At 45.9% G+C, this 12,438-nt stretch overlaps 2 protein-coding genes across 2 annotated transcripts in view; one reads left to right on the top strand and one right to left on the bottom strand.

Moving 5' to 3' along the window:
* The first annotated feature begins 1,644 nt into the window (after window positions 1-1,644).
* On the top strand, window positions 1,645-2,675 carry ier2a (immediate early response 2a). The gene has a single exon (XM_054608104.1). It carries the CDS (start codon window positions 1,808-1,810, stop codon window positions 2,270-2,272), a length of 465 nt encoding a protein of 154 aa, XP_054464079.1. The 5' UTR covers window positions 1,645-1,807; the 3' UTR covers window positions 2,273-2,675.
* A 5,439-nt stretch (window positions 2,676-8,114) lies between these two features.
* The window catches only part of cacna1aa (calcium channel, voltage-dependent, P/Q type, alpha 1A subunit, a), a 70,287-nt gene continuing 65,963 nt past the window's right edge, over window positions 8,115-12,438 (bottom strand). The window contains 5 exon segments of the mRNA XM_054607580.1: window positions 8,115-8,756; window positions 8,759-8,932; window positions 10,213-10,336; window positions 10,338-10,494; window positions 10,984-11,197. Coding sequence (XP_054463555.1) covers window positions 8,115-8,756; window positions 8,759-8,932; window positions 10,213-10,336; window positions 10,338-10,494; window positions 10,984-11,197 — 1,311 coding nt within the window.

Raw genomic sequence — 12,438 nt, 5'->3', positions numbered from 1 at the left:
AGCTTGGAGGGGGAAATGAACCTCTTTTTCTGTTTCTCATGAAATCTGCTGCTCGGGGGTCAAATGTAAAGTTGTGTGCGTCATATCGATGTGATGTTCAGTGCATACAGGTCAAACTGTACATTTACTTTAAGGCTACATTGCAGTTTCTGGTCAAAACATGGAGGAAAGGATTCCATTGCCCAAATATGGGCTTAGGGAAGTGGCAAGCAAGCCCTGACGCAATCAGCACTACTGTTACTTTAAATGGCTTCAGGAAACAAGGGCTCCCACACACGTCACGGGTTTTCCTCTGCATGTGCCACAAGAGCAGGATGTGCTAAATATGGGCATCTATTCGAAAGGAAGTAACACACACACACACACACACACACACACACACACACACACACACAGACACACACATTGGGGGATGGGTGAGAGAGGAAGAGAGCACAGAGACTGTTTTAGACATTTCTTTCTTCACTGTTCCAGACAGCTACAGCCTTGGAATGGTATTCATCCCCGGAGTGAGACAGTCTTTAAATAGATGTCTATCAAAGGTTAGAATGTTCCAGTTTAGTCAAACACACTGTGGTCAGTTGACAATGTTTTCATTTTTTTTTAAACACTTCCTGACATGTATTTTTACTCTCCGGATGAATTAAACAGCAGCCTGAAAGCAAATTAATTTGGGATTTTTTTGGTTCATTTTTGGTGTGGTGTGAGTGATGTAACACCCTGTATGTGGGCCTCAATGTCATCATGTTCCTCTGAGATGTTGCATTCGTTTAACCACACCACCGGTCTGGCTATTAAAGCAGCAGCCAAATACATTTTCCATCAAAACAGTCTGCATCCCATCCAGTGCAAAGACAGGAGCGTGTTTGGCCTATTTCTGGAACACTCCTGTAAGGTGGGGGGGGGGCTGCTAGTCCAAAGTTCAAGGCTGGTTGTTTGTGGCAACCTGTTTACGTAACCTTTGTAGTATAGGGTTACGACCTGAAAACTAAAGAGATTAGAACTATAGAGATCAGAACTATAGAGACTAGAACTATAGAGATCAGAACTATAGAGATCAGAACTATAGAGATCAGAACTATAGATATTAGAACTATAGAGACCAGAACTATAGATCAGAACTATAGAGATCAGAACTATAGAACTATAGAGATCAGAACTATAGAGATCAGAACTATAGAGATCAGAACTATAGATATTAGAACTATAGAGATCAGAACTATAGAGATCAGAACTATAGAACCAGAACTATAGAGATCAGAACTATAGAACTATAGAGATCAGTTTAAAAGGCAGGTTACGGTTTCATGACACAACATAAAGGCACAAATACATCATACTATAAATTGCCCTAATGCACGGCACTTATGTAGCATGTGCTAAAAAAAAAAAATGCATGATTCAGCGTGCACAGTGTCATTTTATAAATCTAATCCAGCATCTAGCAGCTGAAGCCCAGAAATAAACTCCTGTAGTCTGCTCTATGTCTGGTGGTTGTGGAATAGCTGGAGCAGAGTGCTGCAGCCATGTTCACCTGTTACCTCACCTGTCCTGTTCACTGTGTACCTGAGCACTTATGTGCATATAGTGATGGGTTAAAAATAGCCTCAGCTGCCGGACCAGTTGTTAGAAGCAGCAGAACCGGTCTGAGGCCTGAGGGCGGGACTCGATCTATGACGCTGAGGGAGTGACGTCAACGAGATGATAAGTAGCCGTCCTGCAGGCGGTGTGTGTTGCGTCTGTGTGTGAAGTCAGTCAGGGAGGAGACCGAACCCACAAACAACAAGTGGACCAGCAGGTTTGTGCCATGGAGGTCAGCGCAGAGGCCAAGAGGATCATGGTGGTGGCTTTGGGGAAGCTGTACAGCTCCCGCACCCAGAGAGGAGGTCTCCGTCTCCACCGGAGCCTCCTCCTGACCCTGGTGATGAAGTCCGCCCGGGACATGTACCACGAGGCTCAGGCAGGACGGCATGCTCAGCAATCCCCATCCGAGGAGGTCCCAGAGCCTCGGACCGGACCCCTGGAGGAGGTCGTGGACTCCGGCTCCGTGCGTAATTACGCACGGGAGGACAAGGAGAACCGGTGCCCGAGCAGCCCGGCACCGCACTCCAGGAAGAGAAGAGGCAAAGCGGCCACGGAGCCGGACTTTCTGCCCTGCAAGAAGGCTAGACTTGAGCAGACCCTCCTGCTGGGCTATGGGAGCTGCAGCAGCGGACTGGGAGCGCTCCCCTCCCCCATCATGCCTCTCCACAGAGCCGTCGCAGCCTGTTAAACCCAGGGGAAAGGCAATGCACTTTATGACACAGCCTGGGAGCCTGAACTCTCCAGAGGGGTGGTTTTGGATCAACACCCGGGCTGGTGCGTTCTGAGGAGCCCCGAGCAGGACCAGGACCAGGTCTGGGGATGCTCCAGGAGCCCGGCTGGTGCACAGCAGCAGCCCCGGTGACTTTTGGCCTAATTACTGGGCCACAGCTCCCAGTAACAGGCTTGAGCTGGGAGGGGCGGGACCAGAGGCAGTGGTTCATCCGGCTGCCTTAATGAACATGTACTGCTCAACAAATGTGACATTTTGTTAGTGTGGGGACCAGTGCTGGATGGAGAGTGGGAGTGTGTTGGGAGGAATTCACATGTAAAGCATTCAATGACTACCTCAGTATTTATTAAACATGTTTGTACTCTGACTCTGGACTGATGTGTGGTATGTGACAGACGCCTGGAGGAGGCAGAGCAAGGCCGTAATGAGGGTTCAGTGCAGGATGTCTGTGTCATGGTGGTTAAAAACAAGCGGCTGAGGCTTTGCTTCGGGTGCAGGTTTGTGTGGGTGTCTGTGACAGGAAGCTGCCTTGGGTGTGAAGAAGTTTGCTTCCTTTCCCCCACATCCCCCACACTGATTTGCAGAACAAAAGCAGGGACAATTCAGGAGATTTTGCTCCAAAGAGTGAGGGGGAGGTCGCAAAACCATTGTGTAGGCAGACAATCGGGACCCCCTTGGCTTTTTCAAGAAGTGATCTGGCCCAAGTACTGTAAAGATATGTGTGTTTTGGTTAAGGGTTCAAAAGGTTGAGTTAAAAAAAATCAATTATTTGTGGAGTAGAACTGATAAATGTGGGTAATAATCAGTAATCTATTAACACACTGAGAAGGGAGGATAAGGGAGTCTTACAGAGAACTGTAGTCCAATCTAACAGCAGCTGAAGAGGGTTTTTCAAATCTCACATCATTAAAACTAATTGATTGGTTACTATGGTGACGCGTCAGATATGTTCGCATCCATCAAAATAAGATTGAGCTTCTAGATATTTTCATATTAAAGCAGGCTTTAAGTTTTAGCATGCAAGGCCCCCACAGACTTTAGAGTGGGCACTACAGGGATTCACCGGTGTTTGGTGGGTGGGGGTGGGGTGGGGTGGGGTTTAGCCCAGGAAAACAGAAGAAGGAATGTGGGGGGAAGTGCCTGTGTGAGCCCTGTGAGGCCCCAACGGAGCTGCTTATTCTTCCGGCTGAAACCAGAGCACCCTGTCTGTGTACACAGGGCTGGAGGAGAGGCCGGAACCGTCTGGACATGTCTGAGAGAGGCTGTCCTAACACTCACACACTTTCTTTATTCCCGTTCACTTCCCTATTTACTTTTTTTTTTGCACATGTAAGCTCGTTGTGAAGGAATATGCTGCCACATTTCTGCCTTCTGCATAACTAAGCGTATGGTACATGCCATTTTTCTAGAGGATATTTAGTCATTTCCAATCTTGCAATTATTCAAGCATCACAGAAACGTATGCGCTGAATTCACACAACTTGGATGGTTTAGAACTACTGTTCCCTAGACAGCCCATTAGGTTTGTTCTCTTAAAGCTGAGCCAATGAATGCTTTCATACCAACCATGGATTCACTGCAGATTATAACCCGACTCTGCAGCTCCTCTCGTGTCATTTTACAATTCATCCTTTGGGTTGAAGCCCTCGTCCAGCTTGTTTCCAACAGGCAGGTGTTTTCAGTTGTACACTACGCTACCTGCCCTGCACCAAACAGCAGGGAGACAAAATGATCAACTAGCAGGTAAATATAGTGGAGCATACAGCAGCAGAAGAGCCAGTGAAAAGGCCAAAAAGATTGAATAGTGAAGCTTCCAACACCATTTAAAAAAGAAAATAACGTCACTGTTGTATTTACAGCCTGTTCTGCTCCCCTCAAGTGGCCACGTGAACAAATCAATGCAGCTCTAAAAGGCACTCTGGAGATTTTTTACGAGTGGGCCCGTCGTTTTGTTTGTCCTGTGCAATACACATTCCTGCCAATGGTTTCACACCATTCCACTGATCTACAGGAGGCTGCAATGCACTGAGAAATGAGGAAGGATATGAGCAAGCAAAGACAGAGAAGGAAACGGCGAGCTAATAAACATAGACGTAAACAATGCTCATTTCTAAACCGTTTTGGTGAGTAACTGTGTGTGTGAAGGTCACACACACACACACACACACACACACACACACCCACAGCACACATGGTCACAGTTACAGAGACGCCAGCAGCAACGTGGACAAGAAAAGAGGCAAAGCGGTGTGCATTCTCTCTGGATTTTATTCTTTAGGAAGAGTTCTGTTTGGAATTACAAAATGCACTGGTAGAAATAGCGGTGAGACAGCTTGAGAGTGCGACAGATAAGAGTGTTAGAGAGAGAGAGTTAGAGAGAGAGAGAGAGAGAGAGGGAGTGAGTGAGTGAGAGATCAAAGGTTCCACAGCCAGTTATAATGAGATCATCATCAGAACTGGCGAGCTCCTGCACCCCCTGACCCCCCCCACAAAAAGTAGAAGGAAGAATACACCATCTGAACTGTACTTACTATTCTTTGTATTTTTTTTTAAAACAGCTCTTTTCGTGGTGTCCTGAACATGGTTGTGTTGTGCCTCAACCCCATGTAACAGAAGAAAACAAACTCTCACCAAAGTGTCTTTTGTGTTTTTATTCTTTAGACATTTTTTTGGTAATTTTTAACCTTTTTTGTTCTCAAAAATAGAAGGAAAAAAGGAAACGTTGCTTTTTAAAAACATCTATCTATCTATATATCATTTTTTTTTTTAATTCCTCTGAATTCATTAATCTGCTTTTTTCTTTTATGTCCTGAAGATGACTGTTAACCCACGGTGTGGCATGCACATAGCACATGCATTTCTGGAACTAGATATTTTTTCCTTGTTTTTTAAATCTTTTGTACTTAAAAAAACCTTTTTTTTTTTCTCTTCTCAGTAGCGGCTTTACATTGCTTTTTGAAGACTTTGTGTGGTTAATCAGCGTGTTCGTGGTTTTCACTGCAGCATAGACACAAAGATGGATGGTGAATGTTTGGGGCTTTGCATGTTTCATCCAGGGGGTTAGTGACATCACACACACACACACACACACACACACACACACACACACACACACACACACAAACAAAGAGTCAAAGATATCTAAAATGATTTGACAGAAACATCTTAAAAAGGTGTTTTCTCGAGACAAAAAATAGAACGCAAAGTCAGCACAAAAACAAAACACCAAAAATGTATCTGAAACACACTCATCCATGTACATACGCACACGCACACACATACATACACGCAAAAACCCCACTTACACACACACACCACAACCAGGAGCTACATACTTAGTGTGCTTTCTGATGTGAAAAAATACTTGTCTGTGACATTCCACTGAGGTTGGAAAGACACTAATAGGCAGTTTTTTTTCTTTTTTTTCTTTTCTTTTTTTTCGGTGCATTCTCTGGTCAACATGTGATAGGCCTCCAGGTAAAACGTAGGCCAAATAAATCAAATAATAATCAGAATGTGGGGGCTGACAGTGGTGTGCGTTAGTGACAAGTGTTAGATTGAGGCACACAGAGAAACACACACATAGAAATAAAAGATATCCAGGAGTGATACACACAGAACATAGATGTTTTCCAGGACCATGACAAGGCCCAGACATCTTTTCTCCAACCCATCTGAACCGTGTTTACGCGAGGTGAGCACAGACGAGGTGGTCTACAAGTGAGAGAATGAGCTAAGCTGTAGTCCTTCTGAGCTGAAACTGTAGAACAACTCTGAATCACAAGTGAAGTAAAAGGAGAGGTACAAAAACTAGAGGGACACTGTTTGACATACAGCGCCACTGGAAGGTCACAAGCGGTGGTGGAACTCTGCTTTAGCGTCTGCAGGAGAGAAGACAGATCCCTTTCAAAGGCAGAAACCTGTCGGAAACTGCTGTGATTGACAACGTTTTAAAGGGGACTCAGTAAAATCCCCCCAGTGTCGAAATTCTTTATAGGCTTTGAAAAAGAGTGACAAGAAAGACAGACCTATTGACTGCTACGGATAATCTCTGACTCATGCTTGACCCCCTGCTGACTCATTCTCCCACAATGCAACTGTCGGCTAGAGCTCCACCTCAGGGTTGGAAAAATGATAAGCTTAGCTCAAAAGAAAACAAACAGAATATATCAAACCAAACATGGAGAATCTGTCTCGTTATCACGATCATCATGATCATTAGAAGTTATTATATCATCTGTTTATCCATCATTACGGTCAATAACAGAAAACAACGATGAAGAGTTTCTCTCCTTTCTCCGCCTTTCTATTGGTCTCTTTCTCTCGGGTGTCTCTGTTTTTACCCCAAACCCTGGAAGACTTTGAGATGTTACTGATTTATCGGACTTGTTCGCCAATATCGACACCACACCTTTTATCCACTTTACCCTGCTTCCCGGTGTATCGTTGTTTCACTTTAGTTACAAAAAGTTAACTCCACAAAAAAATATGTGCAATTCCAGCTGTATCAGTGGCAGGCATCTCGCACAGAACATACAGACAAGCAAGCAAAAAGGTAATCATTTTGTTCCTTAGAGATAAACATACAGTAACTAGCCAATCTCCCTATGGCCTTCTGTCACTTGATTTTAGTGCTAATGAAGGTACAGTGAGAGGAATGTCGTACAGAGAGAGAGAAACAGAAAGGCATTTTTACTCAAAAAGAGAGAAACCCTGCAGACCACAACAGAAAGGACCAATAAATGTTCCCCCCACATACAGTAGATTCTCATTGATGCTATTATTATTATTATTTTCTGTATCATTCATGCAGGATTCCACAGGGTGTACAACTCCGCAAGTCTAAAAAACGAAGCTGAGTGGGGTGCAACAGAAGATTGAAGCTTCAATGTTTTGAAGAAGTAGAAGAGAAGGAGGAAGAAGAAGCAGGAATAGAAGAAGAAATACTGCAGAAAACAGTTATTGGTTTGTTTTTTGTTTCTTAAACCCATCTCCACGTTTTTGTTTTTCTTCCCTCAGGTCGTGGGTTGAGGTTGGTAACACTGTTTGTTTCGGGGAGGAGGGTGTTCTCCGGGATCCCAAAACACCCATCCCGTCCTCTGGGTTATGACCAAGGGACTCGTCAACGCCGGGCAACACCCCCCAACTGTCTCACCCACTTAGCCTCCTCACCTCATACAGGTGGAGGGCTCGTTGTCAGTTTTGTTCTTATTTTAAAAACACAGATGATAAAACTCATCAATATTCAACTGGTGGCTGGGAGGGTTGGATTGGATTCTTTTTGCAGCTAACTTTACTGAAGTTAGCCTTGAGACGCAAAAACAGTGGTCGTTCTGTTGTCTGTGACTGTAAAGTGTCTTTTGTCGAGTCGCAACTCTTGACATCTTGTAAGTGGCTGTAGCTTGTGGCCAGAGGCAGAATTTAAGACACACAACGACTAGCGTCCATCACCCCGCCTGCCTGCGTCCTTAAACACTGCAGTTTGAGGTTGGTCTTATTTGGCATCAAGATATGAATGCAACAACAATGCAAGCAGAACATGGAGCTGGTTTCCCCGTACACCCATTGTTTCTCCAGATCCTGCCTCAGCATTCTTGTTCCACCCGTTCATCCTGAAACCTATCCCTTCATCTAGCCCACCGGCACTAGGACATGCCAAGCAGTGGGGGAGAGGAAAACATTGAACAGGCAAGAAACAAAGAATCACGGTTTCCTTTGGCAGTCAGAGCCTCCCATCTTCATCCTTTGGTCCATCTATCAATTCCTTTTCCTCCTTACGCCCCTCCCCCATCCCCAGAGGCTAGCACCAGTCGTCGTCCTCCGTCTCGCTGTAGGGTTCATGCAGGCCCTTGCGGGGACCTCTAGGATGCCCAGCCGGAGGGGGGACCTTGTGAGGCCCAGTATGTGGTGGTCCGTGGAGATGTGTGGATGGTGATGAAGAGCGGTAGCCGTTGGGTAAGCGTCGCTGGGCGGCAGGCTGCATCTGGCCCTGTGCAGGCCCAGTCAGGGCGGTGGTGGGGGGGGGCGCATGGCCGGCAGTCCTAGGTGAGGTGCGACTGGGCTGCGGGTGGGGCGGTGGATGAGGGTGGGGGTTGTTTACAGGGTGGGGCTGGGGTGGAGGGAGGGGATGGGGGTTATGCGGCTGTGGTTGTGGGGGAGGCGGCAGTGGGTGGTTGGCCAGAGAATGGGGGTGGGGGTTGCCACCTTGCATGGGGTTCTGCTCATAGGCAGGTGGTTCATGATGGGGCTCAAAGTCCTGGTAGTCCTGGTTGTAGAAGCAGCCATCCCCTTCAATGGAGCCGCCTCCTCCGCCTGAGTCTCCCCAGCGAGGTGGAGGATGATGGCCTTGGCGGGAGGTGCCGTGGTGGGTCATTGGGGGGCCTTGGGGAGGAGGGCCCTGGCCTTGGGGAGGCTCAGGAGAAAAGCGGCGGGGGCAGGGCCCGGGGCTCGGCCCTGTGGGCCCCCAGGTGCTGTGGGCATGGCCTTACGGACCACAGGGGAGTAGGTAACATGCGGCCGGGGGGTTGCAGGGGTCTGAGGCAACTGTCGACGGCCCCGACGTGGCGTGCTGGTCCCCGAGGTGGAGGGGACGGGACTTCCGCTGACCGAACTACTGCCCTACACAAAAAGTGAAATAAAGCAAATAAAAAGAACGAACCACAAATCCAACGACAGAACATGTAGAATAAAGAGCATGGGAGAGATAGAGTATAAAACAAAGAGAGAGGCAAAGAAAGAATGCAAGGTAGAGAAGCAGAGCGAAAGCAATAAAGTCCAGATAAAAGAGCAAGACAAGAACAAGAGTTAAAGCACCAGTCATAATGTGTGTGGAGTGGAGTGGAGGAGAAAAAGGCAGAAATGAACAGAGGATGTGGACAAAAAATAACAGCACCATACACAGAGAAGCAACATGTCATGCAGAGGAAAGAAAATAAAAGACGACAGGAGAAAAGAAGGGTTAAGGGTTGAATTCTGGAGCAACAAATGAGGCACAGGGTAAATATGATGACTAAACGTACATAAGGTGTCTTTGCTTTGAACGTATTGTCAGTGAGCTGTGGGACACGTATGCACCAAGCTCCAGAAGGGTTTTTTTTACAACACAAAGGCCAAAGCGAATATGTTTGCTTTAGTAAAACAAAGTTATAAAACCAGAAATCAATATAAGGCTGAAAGGTGTGCATCACAGAAGTTTATCAGCAAAGATAGATAATCTTCCTATTTTTATAGAAAAAGTTGAAGATTATGTGGAGGATGCCATAAAAGGAAAGGTAGTGGAGGGAACACGAGAGAACATTGGAAGTCTAAAAACATTAAGGCAGTCAGGTACTCAAATATACATGTATGCATATTTGTTTGGCTGTTGGAACAGTGATTTGATAGCAGTGACTTCATTTAACAAACATTTACTTGTAATCACATGATTATACCCACACAAATGAAGTCAAACATATATGTTTATACAAATGTACATGAAGGACCCATTCTATCTTTGCCGGTTTGAACTCAACTTTGTGTTGTTAAGGACACAAGTAGTCCTATAATAACTCTAATCTCTCTATTCATTATCTTATCAAATACTTTCCAGTTAACAGTGAGTTTGTAGTACTTGTGAGGACTTTTTTAACTTACGCAGACGTCCCCCAGATAACTTTCATAATAGAAACACATCAGAAACGTCACAGCGAGCGCAGCATTAAGTACAATGTCTCTTTATTTCCAGAAAATAAGCTTTTTAGGTTGATAATACCAGTTAACCACCATCAAACTAGAGGCCCTTGTTTGATCATTTTCAACGTAACAATGTAAATGTGGTCATATCCCTGCTTTTTATACTAAACAGCACATGTGTTGCTTCAAACTAGGCACCACATGCACAAAAGTACCCAGAAGCCCACCTGTCTGTGCGTCATGCACTCGCGACCCTCGCTGGGCGATCTCGACCAGCGCCGGTCCCTTTCTCTCTCCCTGTCCCTGTCTTGCTCTCTGTCACGGGAGTGCCTGTGTCCGTACTCGCCCCCGCTCTGCTACGTAGCGCTCCTTGTCCACGGAGCCGTGGTGGTGGTGGTGATGGTGGTGGTGCTTACGGTCTTTGGACCGGCCGCGATCTCTGTCACGATCCTTGTCTTTGGACGTGAGGTCGCCTGACTGGGTGGTTGTGCTCAGGTCTGTGCCCAGGCCTGATGGTGGAGCAGAATGAAGTTATTATCATATAAGACATCCCACTTAAGCAGCTCTCCAAGGTGGCACAAAAGCTTTTGTGTTTTTAGTCCATATATTTTAATCATTTTTCCTACAATGTTGCTTCTATTCTGTGCAACTGTGTTCACACAGCATCTATCCAACCATCATGTGATTGTTTCATATTCATGTGAAGTCTTATTATATGAATCATTTATGTCATATACATTGAATGTCTAAGATCATGCTGCTCATTCTGTACACATGACATCTATTGCATTCTGTCCATCCTGGGAGAAGGATCCCTCCTCTGTTGTTCTCCCAGAGGTTTCTTCCTTTTTCTCCCTGTTGTGAGGGAAGGACAGAGGATTTGTGATTGTAAAGCCCTCTGAGGCAAATTTGTAATTTGTGATTCTGGGCTATACAAAATAAACTGAATTGAATTGAATTGAATGTGGTTATTTGTGTGTGTATGTGGTCTTTCCCACCTGTGTCACCCTCCGTGTAGCGACAGAGCGACCTCTCAGATGCACGATGACCTCGGTCTTTTCGCCGGTGTCCATGTCTGGACGTTCTCCCCTCCTCAGGCACACGCTCCATGATGTAGTCGTCTGCACCTCCCTTGTCTCTGTGGCCCCGCCCAGACCTGCTGTGGCCCAGTGACGAGGCTGAGCGTTTCATGGGACTGCTGTCATTGATGGTCTGAGAGAGAAGAGGGAGAACCCACCGAGGAATGGAGGGAGAGAGAGAGGGAGATGCAGAGAGAGAGGTTTCCTTTGATTGTCTTATCGGTGTTGTCGGCGACGGTTGGGAGACATTGTGTGTATGTGTGTATGTGTATGTGTGTGAATGGCGTCTGTTTCTTAAACCCGAGTGAAAGCCCAATCGCCGTCCTCCCACATCCCCTCCATAATCATACACTCCCACATTAGTAATATTTCTCCAATCATGCTACTTCAAAAATGTGTACAGATTAAAGGGCAGGGGTCGGCAAAGAGCAGCCCATGGGACAGTTTGGTGCTCCATCAGAACTATTTGTCCCCTAGAAAACATATCGGCATCTGATCTTAATTATCCATCTCTTCTTTAAAACCCTCCGTGGTTCTGCACCAGGCTACTTACATGTGAAGAGCTCCTGGTGCTGAAATGAGGTCTCATGAAATGCCCAGAGTAATAACTAATAGAACCAATTTTTAAAATGAAACTATTTATGACGGTGTTATGGATCCAGATGAATATAAGAATACATATTTGAGGTATTCACATCATAGGCACTTTGTCTTAAGAAAAACTGTTTCAGGGCAGAACTGTAGCAATTGCCGACCCCTGATCAAGAAGAATAAATAAGTATATAAGAAAAAAGAATAAGAAACAATAAAGTAAAAGAGATGATGGCAAATGGCCATGCCTTCCATGCTTCTATAACTTGCTTTGTAAAATAAAAAAGGAGATAGAAATGTCAGTACGACTTGCAACAGTCCTCCATCCTCACCACCCATAAGCCCCACAACATGACACATTCCAGCTGCACAACACTCCTCTATCTCCTCCACTTCCCTCTAGCCATGCAGGTACATAGGGGTTGTCCTGAGTCCTCTATTCACACGAGAACTTCCTCTGCAGTGGTGAGGCCTCGTACTCTGAGGCTGGACAGCAGGACAGAGCCTATGGTGCCACAAGTTGCTGACCTGGGCATGTAAACCTGATCAGGTTTCTTCAGTGCTAGATCCTTCAAGCAGCTGAGCCGGCCAGTTTTCCAGTTATTGTGCGTTAGACAAATCTACCGACATGTGACTTGTTGGCGGATGTATATTTAACAGCAGTTTATCTGGCCTCATAGGAGTAGCACTGAGAATCCCAGCAGCACCTCATTTACACGAACATAAATACCCAAATCGCTTCTGTCTCTCATCTCACACACACATAATTACACTCCCACTTAA

Source organism: Anoplopoma fimbria, chromosome 11 (genome assembly GCF_027596085.1).
Source record: "Anoplopoma fimbria isolate UVic2021 breed Golden Eagle Sablefish chromosome 11, Afim_UVic_2022, whole genome shotgun sequence".
Classification (NCBI taxonomy): Eukaryota; Metazoa; Chordata; class Actinopteri; order Perciformes; family Anoplopomatidae; genus Anoplopoma; species Anoplopoma fimbria.
The sequence above is the reverse complement of the archived record's forward strand: the minus strand, read 5'-3'. Positions and strand labels throughout refer to the sequence as shown.